The sequence below is a fragment of the Lycorma delicatula genome, chromosome 2 (assembly GCF_047948215.1).
Source record: "Lycorma delicatula isolate Av1 chromosome 2, ASM4794821v1, whole genome shotgun sequence".
NCBI lineage: Eukaryota > Metazoa > Arthropoda > Insecta > Hemiptera > Fulgoridae > Lycorma > Lycorma delicatula.
In genome coordinates this window covers 141,788,481-141,809,217 of record NC_134456.1, presented here as the reverse complement: position 1 = coordinate 141,809,217, position 20,737 = coordinate 141,788,481, and the positions used below count along the sequence as shown (strand labels likewise).

General features: G+C 29.7%; 1 protein-coding gene and 1 long non-coding RNA gene across 2 annotated transcripts in view; one reads left to right on the top strand and one right to left on the bottom strand.

Annotated features, from left to right (window-relative positions):
• LOC142319276 (uncharacterized) overlaps positions 1-20,737 on the bottom strand; it is a 228,890-nt gene that overhangs the window by 85,558 nt on the left and 122,595 nt on the right. The gene's annotated exons all lie outside the window — the stretch shown is intronic.
• LOC142319275 (venom dipeptidyl peptidase 4-like) overlaps positions 1-20,737 on the top strand; it is a 159,226-nt gene that overhangs the window by 133,646 nt on the left and 4,843 nt on the right. The window contains exons 10-14 of the mRNA XM_075356375.1: positions 94-289; positions 14,328-14,530; positions 16,018-16,215; positions 18,088-18,245; positions 20,144-20,355. Of these exons, the coding sequence (XP_075212490.1) occupies positions 94-289; positions 14,328-14,530; positions 16,018-16,215; positions 18,088-18,245; positions 20,144-20,355 (967 nt within the window). The remainder of the gene's footprint in view (positions 1-93; positions 290-14,327; positions 14,531-16,017; positions 16,216-18,087; positions 18,246-20,143; positions 20,356-20,737) is intronic.

Here is a 20,737-nt window from a genome sequence, read left to right as displayed (position 1 = left end):
AAAAAATATTATTAGTTTTTTTATATAGTATTTATTGTATAGTATTTAATATAAGATTAAGAATTTCTTTTTTAAAACATGTTTTTTTTTTAGTTATTATAAAGCAACATTAGAGGATAATCCTGGTAGAATTCACATATATTCAATATCTGATGATGGTAAGGGTGATTCGAAATGTCTTTCATGCAGCTCATGCGGTACAAGCTCAGCTGAATTCAGCCGTGAACAATCTTATATGGTTCTTACTTGTACTGGACCTGATGTTCCTGACTATTCAGTTCATACATCTGTAAGTATTTTTAGAGATTCTATAATTTTTATAAAAAATTCTAGTTTTTAAGTTCGTCATAAAGTGATTTATTACAATTCCAAGTTATATTTTTTGTTAACAATTACTAAAATTAAATTACATTTTCATAGGACTACTTATTTTTTAAAGTAGTTAAGATATTAAAGGAAAAAACTATTCAGTAAGTATGAATAAGCCTAGAATGCAATTACATATTTTATAAACTGCGTATAGCTTAAAGATCTAGTGAGGCGTAGAATAGCTATAAAAAAACTGGATTTTTTTACATAATATGGTAGCAAAAAAGGTAAAGTTTAGCCATGTGGAGGACTCGCGGTAAATAATAATACGTGGTTAAAATGTACCCTTAAGATAATAACGAACAAACTAAAGGCAGTTATCAAATCGGATGTTTGCGGTAATCGTATAAAAATTTCAATATGTACTTTTAATCTGTTTCTAAAAAATAAGGTCAAGTCTAAATAATAAGGTTACTAACATAAAATCAAGCTAACCGCGTGAACCCTGGAACAAAAAGGGGATGTGTGGTTGATTTGTATTTAGCCGGCTAATATCAAGGAACGTATTTAAAAACGAAGTTCTAAACGATATATCCAGAAGCCGATAAAAATAAAGCATATCTTCTTTTTTTTAACTCACAAATAATTGAAAACAATTTCTAGTGAATCTGAACAGATAAATTTGAAAAATCCCAACTGGCTTATTCAATACTAATTCTCTCATTTGATGAGTTGGTAGAAAGCTAAAAATTTGGCATTCCAAAAGGTTCTTTAAAAAAAAATTCTGATGTGGACACCACGTGACTTCCTTGTACGCCCATTAAATTACATATACACATTTTTTTAAAATGAAAAGTACATAAAGTGTTATTTCATTAATAACTTCTGATTTTTTACATATTCTTTTATTGTTATTATAGAATTATTTTTTATTCTAAAAATTTCTTTAATAATTTTTAATAAATATTTAGATTTATTATTAATAAATCAATGTATTTAGAGTAAAAAAAAAGAAAAAGAAATTGAAATCGGATTTGAACTGATGTGCCTTCCCGTTGTGAGATCCAAATATTTCATCAATAAATCCAAATGTTTTGGATTTTGGCCTTTTTTGGCCCAGTCGATTGTAATCAAAAGGGAAGGTGCACAACTAGATAAAACAGTCCCACAACAATCCTGAATACAAGTCCTATATCCAAAATTTCAGCATTGTATGGTAATCGTCTTTGAATTATGCGAGATACATACGTATGTACAGACATCACGCCGAAAATAATCAAAATGAATTCATGGATGATCAAAATTGATATTTCCGTTGAAATCTGATAACCGAAATTTTTCGTGATCACAATAATTCCTTTACTTCGTACAAGGAAGTAATAATTAAAAATTAAATTAATTTTTTGTTACTTTTCTAACGTACCTAAAGATTAATTTAATCTTTATTTACCAAAAATAGGGTGTGTCTCAATCTATTTATAATTTAGTTACAACGGCAAAAATTTCCAGAAATATTTAGTTTAATATTACTGAGAATAATAAGTAAGAATTTCCTTTAGAATCACCTCTATAAAGCATTAAAGTTATAATCACTGATCTTCTAAAATCTTAAATCTTATGAAAGAAACTTGAAATTTAGAACACATATTTACTCCAAGATTCACAAGAAGTATATTTCACAATCGGTGAAATTTATTTCATAGTTTCAACATATTTTGCATGATGCAAAACGATTTCTTGTGCTCGCTCGAAAGTGTAAGAGCTTAAAAGTCCGGTATTTGAACGTGGGAAGAAAGGTACATCACTAGTTTTAGAATAAGACGTAGAAATATGAGACTGAAAATAGTCAACTGACTTAACTGACAAAGTGAAAATTCTGAATGTTTTGTAGAACCAAATGAGAACTGTTAAAAAATAGACAATAATTGTTAAGTTACGTTTTACGTGTTGATAGTAATGAAAGAACTTAGAATCTATTTTTAAAGTAGATATTTTTACATTCCACTGTATTTTACCAGAGGACCACTTAAAGATGATACCGCCTTTTCGTCTTTTTGATTCGTTATCTTTGTCCCTCTTTTTTAAGAGAGGTTAGAAAGCGTGTGGTAATGGAGCAATTGGCTGAATGAAAGACAGACGGAGCGTTTAATCTCCTAGGCTGGATGTTTCCATGAGTACGCGTCACGGTCACGTAAATTATCTTTTGACTCTCACTTACTTACAAGGAATAACTGATTCTAGATGGGCGATTTAGCTGAGAACACGGGACTTGTTTACTTCCTATATCTAACGATCGGGTGATTCGAGGTGCCATCTCGAATCACCCGATCGTTAGATATAGGGGACCATCGAGACGAATAAATTGATATAAGAAACATTAAACTGTAGGATGCTGAGGTCTGTAGCTTTTCCTTTGTATGGAATTGAGGTATTTCCATTTGACGTAGTGAAAAAGCTTCGTGATTTCGAAAAAGTGGAAGAAGAAAAAATTCACTGTGACGTAATGAATTGGAGGAGTTTGGATGTGAATTTCCCGGATACTATGCTTAGTCTTTTAGAGATTTTCTCCTACATAAAATAAAAATTGTATAATTTGCTAGAATCATGTTGCATTACATGGTTTTCCTATTTATATAATTTATTAGTATTATTATTTTTTTGGCAATAATCAGTCTTCTTGCTTTATGGTGATTATAATGGATATTATTTTTATCACTTACATTATTAACTTTAAACAATTTTACCCTTTTGTCTAATTCTAATACTTATTTTCATACAAATTTTGTGTTGTCGATTTTTGTAGTAACTGTAGTATAAAACTTAATGTGATTAAGTATGTAATAAGATTTTTAGTGACGAGTTTGTGGCTCAATTTGATCTTTATCATGATTCTTTTTGACATCTCTGATCTCATCTTTTTGACATCATTAACGACATCTCTGATTGGTCCCCTACCATTATCCATCCAATAACTTATTTTCTTTATTGTTATTATTAAGTTTCCTATTGTTAAAATTTCTCCAAATATCTAATAATTGTTATTATAGATATTTCTTATTAAATTTAAATATTCTAGTAAATTTTTTTTACAACTAGTTTCCAAGCAATATTTTGCCTGAGCCGATTTTTGTAATCTATTGTTTTTTATATTAGTCAGATGTTCGTTTATTTTAATTATAGAAAAGTGTTTTTAATTACTACTTACTTAACTACTGTATTTATAAAAATTGTTTATCAAAAAAAATTTGACACCATACGACATTGTAGTTAAGATTAAATATACTGTAATCTGTTATAGAGTTTTTAATTGTTTTTTTTTTTTTAATTAGTCTTGAAAGGTCATAGTAATTTATTTCTTCCCATAGTAACAATAGGCTGACGCCCAATAATAGTTACTATGATGTATTATGTGATAATTAATTTTGTAACGTGTGAAAAAAGGTCATATCTGACCGGGAATCAAACCGGTAACAATAATAATTCACAGTCTGTAGGAAAGCTTATTAAATTTTATTCAAATGTCGATAAAGTAGAAAAAAAATGTTGACGCAATGAATAAACAGATCGGTAGAGATAAATTGTTTGATTGACACGTTGACTGCCCACGAACAACTTTCGCCCCGATAACTCAATAAATGTCTCAACAGGATGTTACCTAGGTTGCTTCACTTGCATGTAAATATCTATCCGCATACGTTCAATCTAAATTACATTTCTTTGTTTGCCGATTTCGAATAAAAATGTAAAACCACATTCGGAAGTTAATTCTAAAGGTTAGCGGCATTTAATTCCTCTAATTTTAAGTATTTCTATGTGAACTTTTTTCATGGTTTCGTAATTAAATATTAGAAACGAAAATCCCCCTGAGTGAAATGGTTGAATCGTTTAGCAAATAAAAAATCGTAATTTTAAATGATTTTTTAAATACCCTCTTTTGAGGCTATTAAGGTAAACCTACTTGAAATGAACACAGAATGATTTGCCTCTTGATGGTGCCCTTCTGCATAAAAGAGAACAGGAAGGGGAAAATACGTAACACTTTACATTCTTTTTCCAGAGGGGAAATAAATAACATTTTTCATTCCACCAAAATATCATTGACTTTGAAATTTAATATAAAGATTCTAAAATGAACTGAAATGTTTTATGCCTAGATTAGGAAAATGTTTTTTTAAACATCTCAATTTATTTTAGAATCATTACAATCAGCACCGTGAACGCCAGTAATAAATATCGTTTTAAAACACTTAAAATCAAGTAAAATACAAAAAAGTACATTAAGAAATCAAACCTTATTCAGATATATGTAGTTTTTTATCCTCTAAGGATACAAAAACTACAAAATGCAAAAAAAAAGTTTGGCAATGAAATTGGTGGCACATAATTTCAATATCACAACTCTAAATAGTTGAGTGGAGGTGTAGTTGAACCTTGTTCTTAGGATGTTTAAAAGATGCTATAATGTAGCGTATCATGGTATTCGTCTACATCAAAAAACTCGTCTGTCTTGAATTTTTCTTTGGATCGAGTAAGTTTTACTATTGAAAGTAGTATCTTTGTTTCTGTATTATACGATTCAAGTATTTGTACTAAAATTCCTTTATTCTGTTATTTCTTTTGTTTTTATTTCCCCCTTTTGTTGCTTCTGTTGTGGTTTGATCCCTCTGTTGTATCCGTAGCTTCTTTTCTTTTTCCTTTCTTCTACCCCTTACTGATAACCCTAATTCTTACTGGTAACACTAATTTTCTTCCGGGATCCTTTTAAATACTCATAATTCTTGAAATTTCTCCGATCTATCCATGATTTTTTATTCAAAAGTCACGCTTTTGTAAATTTATCATAAAAAACTGTCGAGTTATGTTGCATCGAATTAAAATTTTGAATTTTAATTCTATACTATTGTCTCTACTAGATCTCATTTTGTTAAATACGCGTACATTCTTAAGTCGGCCTATTCTCTGACTTATCTTTTATGTAAAATCATATTTCTCACTAAGATATAATTACGTAGAGATATTGAAACATAATTTTCTTATAATCTGTCAAAAGTAACCCTCTGAAATTTCTAACCTTTATTACACTATGATACATAATCCAAGGGCCTTCCGGATTGCCATATAATTTGTCACAAACTTCTTAAAAATTAAAACTCTATCTCCATCTGATCAGTTGTTTCATTACTATCATACTTTTCCTCTCTATCTAAACACATTCAATAATAAACAATGTCTAATAATGAGAAATTCATTTATTGGTTATCTTTTAGTTTATCAATTTATAACAATAATCGAATAATATCTCCCTGTACATAATAAGTCTAAGGAAAGACGACGGGTTTGCACCATTTATAAGACGCCATAACACAAGTCCCATAAATGGAATATTGCTGAATAGGAAATTAACCCCCGGGTGTGCATCAAACAAATTTAAGATAAAAAAAAAAGTTAAAAAGTTAGTTAAAATTCAAATCTGTTTCACTGGCCCATTGATGCGTTTTGTAGCAGCTATGTTTTTGATGTTTTCTTATGTTCTATAAAAGACATATGACACGGCTTGGAAGAGAGGAATCCTAAATAAACTGCATGAATGGGGTATACAAGGGAATCTGCTTGTATTTATCAGGAGTTTCCTCAGTAGGTGGTCCTTTCGAGTTCGAGTTGGAACGACGGTATCCGAAAATTTTTCACTAGAAAACGGAATACTACAGGGAACTGTCCTAAGCCTTAACTTGTTTCCTTAGATGGCTAAGTATTTATGTAAATACTTAGTATTTATGTAAATAGTAGTATTTATGGAAATACTATAACAAACTGCGTGCGGTAAATCGTTATGTGTTCGTAATTTGTAGATTATTCAATTTACGTACACCTAGAACTTTAGTTACTGGTAAGAGGCAATTCCAAAACACAATAACCCGTTTAAGGATCGTGGTGTAAGACGACTGGATTCATGTTTTCTCCGGAGAAAAAGAAATGCATTTGCTTTTCCCGGTTGAGAAAACACGTTGACCGTCCACTGGTTTAACTGGTTCACCGTGTGAACCAGTTAAACCGTGCACGCGGGTTCGACTTTTAGGATTGTGGTGTGACCGGCTGACGTGGGTAACACATTAAATTGAGCTGAAGGTAAAATATTTAAAATGCTAGACATGCTGAGAGTTCTATCTTATACTCGATGGGGAGCTGATTAAATATGCACATTGCAGATTATTCGTATGTTCGGTCCATTGCTCTTAGAATGCTGGATGTAGTCCACCATTTATTTATCTCTCTTGCTACAGGCGCGTTTCGTTCAAGCCCCGTGGTAAGTCTATGAGTGGACAGCGATGAGCCATCTCTTTGGCATAGACGAAACCAAATGATCTGCTGCTTTGTAGTTAACATAAAACCGCAACCAAATCATTCTTTGACGCGGTGTTCTCCAATCAGCATCTTAATCGATATGAGGAACGCCCAAGATCTACTGCCTCGCTAGGTATCAGAGCTCGCCCCCTTTTTTTTCTAAAAATATACTATTTCTTTTAGTACCTTCTGTTACTCAACGTTATTACCCCCTTTGGTGGCCTTCTATTGTAAATTATTGCTTTGATCTTTGTCGATATCAACAAAAGTATACGAATCCGGTTATCTTACGAGAAACACTTTTTAATATTATCAATAGCTTGAATCCTGATGCTATAGTTTGTACAGATGGCTCTATACACGATAATTCTGTTGGTTGTGCTTTTGTGGTTGGCAATAGAACATACATGTTTTGTCTCCCATGTACCGCCAGTGTTTTCGTCGCAGAGCTGTATGCTATTAACAAAGCTCAAACTATGCGTATGCCCAACATTCCGACACGTACTTGTATGTTCAGATTCCATGAATGCCTTGCAAGTGATGATTGTTAGCATGTACTCCAGAGATCTTGTTGTCTATGATACACAGTCTGTTCGCTCTTTCTTTTTCCTGTTTAGCCTCCGGTAATTACCTTTCAGAGGATGAATGAGGATGATATGTATGAGTGTAAATGAAGTGTAGTCTTGTACAGTCTCAGTTCGACCATTCCTGAGATGAAACTCAACCACCAAAGAACACCGGTATCCACGATCTAGTATTCAAATCCGTGTAAAAATAATTGACTTTTACTAGGACTTGAACGCTGAAACTCTTGACCTCCAAATCAGCTGATTTGGGAAAACGCGTTCACCACTAGACCAACCCGGTGGGTTAGTCTGTTCGCTCTAAAATGACTCAGCGTAACATCACTGTAAGCTTCTGCTGGATTCCTAGTCATAGTGGAATTTCAGGCGATGAGCGCGCTGATCGCGCGGCAAAGGAGCCTTATTTGCAGCTTCCTTTTACAAATTGCGTTATTTTGCTATTATCTGTTTTCTGAAGATGGTGGTTCATGATGAGTGGCAAAGCCAATGTAATGCTACCATCAACAATAAACTTCGTTCAGTTAAGGACACTATGTCTCTTCATGTAGGAATAACCGTAGGGAGGAGGTTATTATTTACCATTTGCGAATAGGGCACACTAAACTTACTCATGGACATCTAACTAATCAGATGACGCACCCGTTTATGTTTGCTGATACTGATAACTAACGATACACCTTATCCTTGTGAACTCTCTCTCTCTCTCTCTCTCTCTCTCTCTCTCTCTCTCTCTCTCTGTGTGTGTGTGTGTGTGTGTGTGTGTGTGTGTGTGTTATGCGGCATTGTATCGGAATTTAAATTAAAAGTTAACATCAGAGATATTCCAGGAAACTATGTGGCGTGGTTATCGAATATTTTGTGGTTTCTTAAAGCCATGCATCTACATTTGAATATTTAATAATTATTTTATATATATATATATATATATATATATATATATTATTTTTTTTAGTATTTTGTATTGTCTTTTAGTTTTTCCTGTGTTATTGTGAGTTTTGTTTGTTAATCTTATTTTATATATTACTGTTATTTTGTTTATATATCCATAATATTTAGCGTTTGTTGATATAGAATTAATTTGTTTATTGTAGAAGCATCGCTTCCGGGCGTCAGTAACGAACCTTAGCTGTACGCTCCAAAATAACAAGAAAAAAAAAACTGCAGTTAACGTGATTTGTTTTTATTTTTATAAAATATTTAATCCATCCGTCGCATCAAACTCGAAGTTACATAAACTAAACAGAGTAATTTGCAAAATTATCGCACGGGTCCGCTTGTCAACGATGTATTTATCATTTAGAGCCGAGCCATAAAAACTTAAGGTTAATCTTCTTAGTAATTGCTACTTGTATCACTGAAAGAATGCCAAGAGATGATTTTTTTTCATTTTAGAGGCAAATCTTTCTAAACATCTCTAAGACGGTAGACAACCGCTTTCATTTGTTTTAAACGAATATTATTTCACTTTTATTGATTCAATCTTAATATTTTAAGAATAATTACGTTCAGATTGGGAGTGTTTGATTTTTATTTATTTGACCTGGTACTTTTAAAAATACGATTCAGCAGCAGTACTCCTTCAATCTTTTTTAGATTCTTTTGCATTCAACAATCTCTTTTTGAAACTCTTGTACAATATTTACTCAAATTCTACGACTTCTTTTACTACTGTTATTTTCTTTTGTATCACGGAATAGAGCACGTTACTTATTATACAAATATGACTTTAGTCAAGAATATTAAGCTTTTAGTATTGAGAAACCACACTTTTGAATATGTACAAATCAGGAATTTACAAAGAAACACAAACGGTTACGATTTTGACTCGTCTATCAACATGCCATTAAGTTGTAAAGATATTAAACGTATTATAATAGGTTATTAAAGTTCGATCTTTGCAGCACACATTTCAGACTGTTCATCCTAGCCTTAAGCACAGTATTTAAGCTAATTTTCTTAAAACAAAAACTAAAAACAATCATACATTCTATTGTTATCTTTTGATAGAAAAATAAATATAATTAAGTTTATGCAGATAATAATAAACTCTCAATGTTTTCTAATACCTTCAACTTTGTCACAGAGAAAGGGGTACATTTTAAGCTCTATGAAAATGTTGCAAACGTTTAGCAGTATCATCGTCAGTCTTTCATTACTTTACGTACATTTGTAAATATAAAATCGGTATCAATTTTTTACACACTTTTTTAAAGAATTATTATTATTATCATTAATTGAAGTGTATGAAATAAAACATTATTGTTAACTTATATTATTGATACATATTGTTTCAAACACAAATTGGTTTGTGTTTGGAGCAAAATCTCAAACTGGCTGGATTAGTTATATAATGTTCAACCATTTGTTTTACTTTACATAGTACTAGTTCTAAAACTACTAAAATTAACAAACCGTTTAATTTTATTTTGGTTTTCGGTAGTTTAGAAATAATATCCATATATTTTGTTATTGAAAGTCTGATTGGATGTCTCTTCGTTCAGATAAACAAATAAATTATTATTTTACTCATTGTACATTGAACTTAACAATTTACAGTGTTGTAACTTTATTTAGAGAAATAGAATAAAAAAGGAAACGAAGGGAGAGATAATATATGGATTTCAGTTTTAATTAAACTTTCTCCCTAAAATAATAGTTATATTTACTTAATTTTACATTAAATTTTTATTCAAACTTAAATCTTAAACAAACTTCATATAAAAAATAAGTAATTAATTACAAGTATGAAGCGTATTTCTCTGACTACTAAAGATAAAAACTAAATGAAACTGACAGAACTTTATTTTATAAATATATTGTATTTATTACATAGTATATGAGGTAGCAAAATCAAATTTTCCCAAAATAGAAAATCTTTGTTTTAGATAAAATTATCATTTTAAAGAAAAATAAAACCGATTAGAAGAAGAATTGTGTTATAAAAAGTAAAATTTATCTTGCAATTTCCACTTTTTGAATTAGGCGCTAAATTCAAAACAACTTTTAGCAACTTAATTACCCTTCATTTCACATCTATTTAAAAAAGTTGAAATGTAAAAAAAGATTGGATAATTATACATTCTGTTGTATCGATATTTTAGTTTTATTTTTCTTTCGAATAAAAAGAAAGCTACTCGTATGAGAAAAGTCGTATACCATAAGACAAGAGAATACAGAAAAGACAGCTCCCAAGTGCGATTAAAGGCTCCCTGAAATAAGGGTTTACTATTAGTTACTTTAAAAAATAATCTAACTATGTCTAATAACTTTGCTTATTTTCTTGAATATTTTTATGTAAATTCTTTAGAATCGATAACATGATTGTTAAATTACAAATATCCACTGCCATATAATGATGAAAAAAGGAAAATATTTCAAATTTTTAGCTTTAACAATGTAATTTTTCACTTAAAAACATTTCACTTAAGTAGTTGGAAAAATTACCACGGGATTCCCAGAAAACTTTTACAAAATAAAAGGGAAACATCGACATCCGTCTATTTGGCGAGGATTTGGATATACTGGTAAAATTAAGAATCTTGTCTTTTATTTGAACTCTGTTAAAAAAAATGTGAACGTTAATAATTTTTACATTTTATTTCCTTAGATTGAAGTTGTAAACTACATTCATGCCAAACTAATATTCAAACACAAATCTGTTTCTCTTGTCGAAGAAACGGGAACATTACATCGGAAATATTGGATTTTGACAATATAATAAACTCTATAAATTTATGAAAAAATCATTTCCTATCACGATTAGTACTTCAAATCGATGTCGTTAATTCTGGAAATTTTGAAGTTACCTACTCTAGAAACATGTCCCTTTAAAAAAGTACATTTTTATGTAATATGTAAATGTAAATGTTTGTGGTGGGGTCTGTCTGTCTGTCTGCAACAACATCACATGAGAACCAATCAACCGATTGCACTCAAATTCTCAGGATACATCGGTGTTATCCCAGGGAAAGTTTAAGCCATAAATCAAGGCCCTAGACCCCCTTGCGGGTTATGATAGAGTTATTCTAGACGGGAAAAGGAGAGCGAAGCGAGCCCTGACTGGCTAGTATATAGATAAAAGAAATATGTAAGCACATATATCAGTTAAACATAGAGATATTAATTACGATAATTATGTTAAACCTCTATACAGCAAACGAAAAAGTTTTTTATATTTTTTATCATTCATTAATTCTTTAGGAGAACATGTGAGAAAGTAATGAATTGTAAACCGTTCAACGCAAACGAACAGTCGGTTTATAACAGTTTTGACGATCGCCTTCTATAACAAACCTTTTAATTTTCCTGTTGCAACCACACTGAAGATGAAGGTATTACCTTTGACAGCTGTGTTTGCCAGTTGAAGACAATGCATTTCTCAGGTTGGTAGCTGTCCATTCTGTTAAGTACGTGTCAGTATGCTTAATGGAGGATATATTTTGTCACGCGTTCTCCTCTTCATACTTTTACGTATTTAAAAACACTATGTACGATAATATTTTTAATATTAAAATAAAGATAGACTAATAATATAATTTCTAGCTTTCTTTGGATTAATCATGAAATCGCATTAAGCTCTCAGGAGATGTTAGTATAAAAAATAGTTATTTAATATATTAATTGTAATGGATGTGAAGGGTGTTTGTATAAATATATATATATATATATTTTTTTTTGTATTTCTATTGATAAGATCCCGTTTCAAAGTGAAACATAACGTCTATTAAAATAATCATTTCTGTTAAAATAAGAAAGATAATTTTACTATCAGACTTTGTCATTTCTCTAATGATTTATCGTTGTCATATAATTAACTACTATGTATTAAATTTCTGAGTTGTTATGCTATAACATAATTGTTTTTTTCAAATAATAATTTTTTTTAAATAAGAAAGATAATTTTTACTATCAGACTGGGTTATTTCTTTAATGATTTATAGTTATCACTGACGATAGCCTTACCTAAACCTAATATCATATCCACTGCTGGTGACATACATACCAGGAATATCCTGTTATACAGGACAATTTACATATATGAATGATAGTAAACTTCATTTGGATTTCATTTTAACTACATAATAAAGAATATATACGAGGAAATCCAAAGTAACAAATCTATGTAAGATCAGGTCGTACACCAAAATTCACTTAAAAGTTGTTTTCACTTCAAATATGAAGTGAAATCATTTCGTCTAATAAGACGAACTGATTTTAATTTTATAATTATGAAGGCGTCTTAAAATAATACTAATTCTCATAGTGATGTACAACGTAAAAATGTAATTTAATTTTAAGTCAGTGTAATAAAGATAATAAATTCGGAAGCAAATATATGTTTCGTTTATTTGGTATTCTGTTAAACCTTTCTCATATTGTTTGAAAAAATGTCTAAGTAATGAAAAATCTAGTGCAAAAAACTACTTCTAAAATCGTAAAAAATAAATTTTTATATGGAAAAATCGCAGAGAAGTACAATCAGATTTAAATGACCTTTAGTGACCGAACTATCAGTTTGTACTAAATATAACAGAATAATCAGTATATTTTAACGTAATGAACATACATTCGTTAGAAATCAGAATCGTTCTAAACGATTTTACAAACATAATAGAAACAATCAGCTATGTTTTATTACCTTCTTTCATGATCACGTTTATATTTAATCTTATTTTCTTATTCTAACTAAACGCAGTCATCTGTTTATTAAAAAAATATCCAGAATAACGATATTTTTATAAGTCATCTCATGATCCAAAGAATGCTAAGGTTCTCTTTGTATCTCATTATTTCTGTTACAATGTTGGGATTAAATTTAATTTCCGTCTTAGAAACATTTTAGCGTCCTTAACGGAGGATTACCCTAGATCCTTTAAGATCTCTGACTATCCTGCATGCAAAAACATTCGTTCTATTTTTTTTTTTAATACAAAAAAAATGTTTTCGTTTAAAGTGTCATTATTTAAATGCTAGTTGAGTTTTATTTTTATTAAGAACCGTATTTGCACGAATACACATCAACCCCGATTATAGGTCCGACTCCCCAATTTTGAATTTAACTTTCAGGAAAAAGATTGGTAATAATTCGTTTTTTCAACCAAATAAAATTTTACCACCAATAAGAAATTAATTTCGAAATTTATTATACGTAATGACATACATTATATTTTACTATTATAATATTACACGTATTTGTTTAATATTTAACTATTACTTAAAGAAAAAATTAAAATAAATGAAATAAAAAAACACGTTTTCACGGAAATTGGAAAATTAAAAACATTCACTGATTACGTAGACTTATTTATTCATCCCTTTCTTTAAAAGTTTGAAAATGTAATTTATGTTTTAAATTTATCTGCATTCTAATGTAAAAAGTCAATATCATTATGAAAATAAGAAATTTTTAATTAGATACTTTTATTAATAATAATAACTGAATAATAATAACCTTCATATATTACTATAAATTGTATTATATTATTATTATATTGTGTAGTAAGCCCCCATTACGAATATAGAAACGAAAATAAACTACGAAACAAGTTAATAGTCCGGTCGAATCCAAATGTTTGTAAGTCGGTTCCGCATGTAGATCGATCTCCCTTTTTATGGGAGAAAGTGTAGGATAAAACCTCGACCTATATTCGAAAAAGTACGGTATGTATTTTAATATACATAATTTATTAAAACGTATTTTTTTATTGTGTAGTGTAGGTTTTGTATGATTAGTGCACGTATATGATTACAGGAAAAATTACAATCAATCTGGAAGATTCGGGGTTCACCGCAGTACCTGTACTACTAGAATAACAACCTCCTGAAGATATAATGAGATGTATTGTGTAATTACCTCCAAAAACTGTTCCCTCACTAGAATTATATAATCTAACAATTTCTAATTAAAAGGAGAAGAAATAATAAATTTGTTACATTCTGAAAATTTTCAGACCATTATATTATCTATCCCCTTCACCTAATATAATTTAAATAATGGATTTAATTTTCTAAGATACGTATGAAATCTTTTATGTCATTAATTAGTTTTATAATTTTTCTGTTACTTCTTTTTGCTTTTATTTTTTGTAACAGAATGGAACATTGGTAATGAATCTTGGTCAAAATCTTCGTCTAAGAGAACGAATGAAAGATTTAGTAATGCCTTATATAAATGATCTTCAAGTGCCTATAGAAGATAACTTATTAGCAAGAGTAAGACTTCTACTACCACCAGAATTGAAGAACTACAAAGAAACACCAAACGAAAATAAGAGATATCCACTACTACTTAGTGTGTAAGTATTACGTTCATACTATTCCAGTTTAAGTCATTTTCTACAGCGAAGAAGCTTTTCTACTCGAACTAATCGTTTTGTAGATCTTACATAAAATTGCAATTTCGTATGTCATAGTTTAAGTGTTATAAAAGTGTTATTCGTTGGAAAACTGTAGTGAGATATATTAAATATATTTTAAAATAACACTACAAAGTTTGGTAACAACTATTACGTGCTAGAAACTCTAGGAAAAGTGAGTATGGCCTAATGGCATTTTCTGTGTAATTAACAAAATAGATTACATTGCGGTAGGTTTAGAGGAAACTGCTTTATTCAGAAACTACCTCAACCTTCAAAGTTGTAGTCTTTGTATACAACTACAGGATAGGTAGAGTTACCTTTCTAAAACACACAAATTCCTGCAACGTAGGACATACATCCTTAGGGTTTATTGTAAGGATGAAGCCTGATCTTGTTTAAGGTCTGTGACATTTAGTATACCGAAAGAAAGCAATTTGTTTTAACATATATTTGAACTGGTGTATTCAAAATCGTTGGTCAGTAAGATTCTGCTTCAATCCTTACTACAAGAGTAACTGAATTTACTCTTGTTTAGGGTTGTTTGTCTCGTTTCGTAGTCGTAGGCTCTGTACACTACATTATTGCTTTCTCATTAGTCATCCGTTTCCCATATCTGTCTCTATTAATTCCTTTCTCCTTGTGTTGTTTTGAGGTTTCGGCTAAACGTTTACTCAATTCAGCTAACGATGTCGAGTACTTTAAAAATACTACGAGTACATAATAGTGGAAATTCGGAGAAAGATAGGGAGCTCTGCCTATCCGAGGACTCATCTATTCAGTGACTACGAAACAAGTTCAACTTGCTAACCTTCTTCATTTAGATTGGCGGTTGAAATATCGATTAAAAAAATTATTTTAAAGAAAAAAGGAGAAGACCATTTTATTCTTCATTTCCCGGTTTTTTTTTACATATATATATATATATATATATATGCATGTTTTCCTAGTATGAGACAGTTTTTTACTCTATTTTGCGAGTAACTTTGATTTAATATCCGGTCACATTACTCGATGTATTTTCCAGAAAAAAATATTTAAAAACAAATCAATAAAACAAAACTTTATTGTCATAAAAATTATAGTCTGAGTTTTAAATATTATAAATATGATAAAATAAAATAAATAAAAATAGATTAATACAATAGAACAGGTTATAACAAAAAAATAAAAAAAAATAATTATGCTGTAAATAATATTATTTAGATTCGTTATTTTTAAAATTATTATTAAAAAAAAGATAAAACTACAAATATGTTGTTTATGCATCTTTTGCACTAATACAATGTATTAAAAAAAACAAAGTTTTTTGTTTTCTTTTAACTTAAAAAAAAACCAGTTTTAACGAATGATTACATTTGACTCTATTTTATTTGAAATTTTATAAACTAGAAACTTATTATTGTTATTTATTTTTCGTATTTCAGGTACGGTGGACCCGACTCACAAAAGATTCAAGATAGATTTGCAGTACCGAGTTGGGACCATTATTTGGCTACAAGATTGGGCATTGTTGTTGCTTACGTAGATGGTAGGGGTAGTGGTCACCAAGGAGATAAACTTAAATTCGCTGTTTACAGAAAACTTGGTGGACCAGAAATTGAAGATTTCATCTCAGTTGCAGGGTGAGTATGTGCTACAAGTATTACATATGTAGTCTACATGAAATTATTTATAATATATATTTACTGATTTATAAAAAAAAAAGCAAAATTATATTTATTTTAATTCAGTTCTCTCTATTACGTAGAAAATAAAACACTGCAAGAGAAAATTGGTTAGATAATAAAGACAAATATGGAAAATATTTTTTTCACGTACTTCAAAATACTGTTCTTATAAAATAAAACAAATTTCATAAAGGCGTACTTCGTTTTCTAGTAAACAATTTATAATTCAATAAAATTGACTTTTTGGAAACAAATTATATTAAACAATAATAAACGAATGTAAAACTCAGTCGTTATCATTTGGTAAATTGAGATCCTATAAACCCGTGCACGTCTTTTATTAAATTAATTCTATACAAATGTACTTGATTTTCATAATAAGAAGTCTTAGTGACTCTTTAAACAAGCATCTACAAGACGTGATGGTAGTTCGGGAATCCCTAGAAAATCGGTGTACATTTTAGCGGGTAAATTAGGTCAAGGACAAATCCTTTTTTGTAACATTTACAATGTAAAATTATCTAAAACGGCGGCTTATATATATATCCGCGTCGAAGCTACAGCATTCCAATTAAATTTAATCATTTAATGTAATTATTTCTTTTAATGTAATTATACACATAACAATGCGTTTTAATTTTTTTTTTAGACGCATTAATCATTATACGCAATTTTGATTGTATTAAAGTGATTTGGTGATGAATTGTCCGATAATTTGTTAATGCTGTATTTCTAGCCTACTTTTTTAGTCACCAATTTCGTATTCACGTTATTTTTTTCGATGAGTCTTCAAACTTTATTAGCTTGTTTCACATAATATCTGTAAAAATTGAGTAATACAATAATCAATCAGCTTTATGTTACTATGGATTAAAATGATAAATTAAAACTTAAAATTAAAAAATTAAACTTAAAAAAATAAAATATAAACTCATTATTAAAATTATAAAAACAAAACTATAGACGGGTAGGCTAGTACAAGTATATATGCATAGACAACACACTGTTTGGGGAAATCTTTGGTTACTGATTTCAGCTGGATATTTGGAGAGCATATTTAAGTGGTTCTATGCTCACGTGTATTATTAACATTTTTTTATTCTACCGATCACAATAGATTTCGTATCAAATCTATTCTATATCATTTTTACATTTATTGTTTTTCTCGTAAATTGCATCTACGGATTAGTAAAATAGCAATGAAATCTTTTTAGAACGATTTTATTTTACAAAAAAACAAGTAAAGTACTTAGAAAATTTTATTATTTTTAAATTAAATACTTAAAAATTCAATTTGTTTTGTATCACGTAGGATTTAATGTTAAAAAAACACAAGAAGAAAACTTATTTTGGTTTTTATAAAATCTTTGTTTACTTTCTTGTTTTCACTCACGTGATTGATAAGAATTGTTTGATGCCTCCTACATTAAATTTTATCGTCCTGTTGTAGGGCCTCAAACAAAATAACAAACACGCAAACATATTATTTTTCTTTACTTTTAAAATACTTGCCGTTTGTTTTTTAGATACATGTTTTCTAACCGATAGATTTATTAATCTAAATTTCTTTAGTTTCATTTCTTTTTAATATATTAATAAATAGATTAACCGATAAAGTAATTACATTAAATTATCTCGCTTGCGATTAATTATGATATTTGGATATATCAGTGCCCAACCCTTAATATCTTATTGATATTTAAAAATTTATTTTTGATCTTTAACTAGAATTAATATAGTAATTAAATGATTAAATTAGTATTGCATTATCACCTTATTTTATGCAATAATTACTGATATTTTAAACAATAAATTGTTTTGTTACAGATATCTCCAGAAGAATCTAAATTTCATTGACAAACGTCGTACAGCAATATGGGGATGGAGTTATGGTGGATTTGCAACGGCTATGACTCTAGCTAAAGATAAAAACGTCTTTAAATGCGGAATTTCGGTAGCTCCTGTGACAAGCTGGATTTACTACGGTACGATTTTGTTAATTAAATTAAAATGACTAATTCTAAAGCAACGTAAGACAATAGGTTTTCCAGAATATTTCATAGCCAAGTTTGAAATAATAAGGACGTCATTCCAAAATATCAAGGAAAAATAGGGATTTTCCTTATTTACCATTATACTGCATTAATAAAATAATGCACATTTTATTCACATGTATTCTATTAGTCATACCTTCATTCTGTTACCCACAAAAACTAAATACAATAATGAAAATCATTATTTTTAAAGAAAGCAAGTCTATCAAGTGCCTCTTACTTAAAGATGTTTTACGTGCACCAAAATCATAACAAGAGTGTGGGACAGATAGTGAAAATCGTCTAACTAATTTATTTATTCCTTTCTGTGCCAAAATGTGTACTGCCACCCCCACTTGTTATATAGGAGTCTGAAGCTGTCGTCACCATGCCCAAGATGGGAATGCAAAATATTTCTGTTAGATCCATTGTTCTTGTAAAAATTAAAAAAAAAACTGTTTAATTTAATAAAGGTTAATGTCAAAATAAATAAAAATAGCCTCGAAGGAGTATTTAAATTCTTTGAAACAAATCTTGAATTATTTGCAGATATTAGTATAAGTCTCTATTATAAATTAAATATAATGACAAAAACGTTAAAGAAAAATAGTAAATTTTGAATAAAGAATTTCTCTAAAATTTTGTATTTTTATATTTATGTAATTAATCTTTTTTATTTTACCATGTTGGTATTACGTCTTTATTTTATTAGAAAAAACCAAAATCAAATAATGACATTAAAAACCAAATTATCAATCAAAACTTTGATAAGAGATTAATCTCTCTTATCAGGAGAAATAAATAAGGGAAAGAAAGATGTGATGACAAAGGAAAATTTAAAAGAAAAGAAATTTTTTTTTTATTAGTATATTCATTTAATTACCCCCATTTTTTAAAGAATCTTATTTTACATTTAAAGAATATGGATGCCTTGAAAAAGAACAAGAAAGGTTTGACGAAAATTTGGGTAAAAAAATAATTGACACAAATTTCCTATTCAGCATTAAAAACTAGTGGGGACGGTCGTCACTGATTAAACTAATGTAATTTCACAACTTATATAGAACAAATTTCACTTGTACTGTCAGTAGAATGGTGTAGTCGCAAGGCTTACGCACCAGGTACCGAGTCAACTGGGCAATCGAGTTCGAGACCCAGCCAGACCGAGTTATGTTTTACACTTTACATAGTATCCATTTAGGGATTTAGTGCGGAGTTTCCGTTCGCTCGTGCAAGCACGAGTGAACGGCACGATGAGGTACGGGGACTCTCAAACCCCCTAGCAAAAAAGAACGAGTCCCGGCGAGGATGGCCCACTTGGGGTATCCCCGTTAGAGGTGTTGGGTTAAAGACAGAGTCCGGCTCCCGGAGCGGGAACCCGGGACGGTATAGGGACCTAGGCATATTATTAAAATGTTAAAGTTTATTCTTTTTTCACACATTTCATTTAGAAGTCAATTCGACAAGAAATTGTCATATATATATATATATATATATATATGAAAATTCTCTTTATAAAAAGAGAGGAGAAATTAATGTGCACATTGCTTTTTTCACTATTTTATTAAAAAGGAGATAGCATTTAGAGTTTTTTTAGATTATTAACTCGTCACATAAGGTTGCGCGCGGGAGTTTTTTGAACTGTTTTTTTTTATGCTGAAAATTGTTAATCCTGACCGGGATTCAAATCCGTTACCTGCGAAATAAGATAGAAACGCTCTATACCTCCCCGAAATTTATCATATAACATATATTAAATTCCGTTTCAACTGAATAGGGAGGAAAACTGTGGAAAAATCCCTTTTCTAAAGGTTTCTAATTAAAAACTTTCTTGTTTATTATGTTTTTAGATTCTATATACACAGAAAGATATATGGGATTGCCGACATTAGAAGATAATCAAATAGGATATAACGAATCCGATGTAACAAGAAATGTGGGAAATTTTAGAAATAAATTGTTTTATTTGATACACGGAAATGCTGACGATAACGTTCATTATCAACAAAGTATGGCACTATCTAGAGCGTTTGAGTTGAACGATATATTATTTTATCAGCAGGTAATATTAATTTATTTTATTTACTCGTAAAATGTAGAATATATTTTCATTTAGTTAATATTTTTAATGTAATTTTCCAGAACAGTCATGGGCAAGCTAGTAGAGTCAGGTTATTTTGATTAACTTGAATAAACCTGTTCTATAAAGAGTGTTTATAAAAGTAAAATTGGTGTTAATGGTATTAGAAGGGGTTTTTTTTTTAATGAATGAATTATAAAATAAGAATGAACGTCATAATGAAAGCTGCTAAAGGGCGAGAAATAGCAGTTAAAGAAGAAAAGAATGTATGGTCATTCCAAAAAGGGGAGGCAGAAAAACGAAAGTAGGAGAATAACGGGAACAGAAGATAATGTAAGCAAAAGATATGATTCAATAACATTTG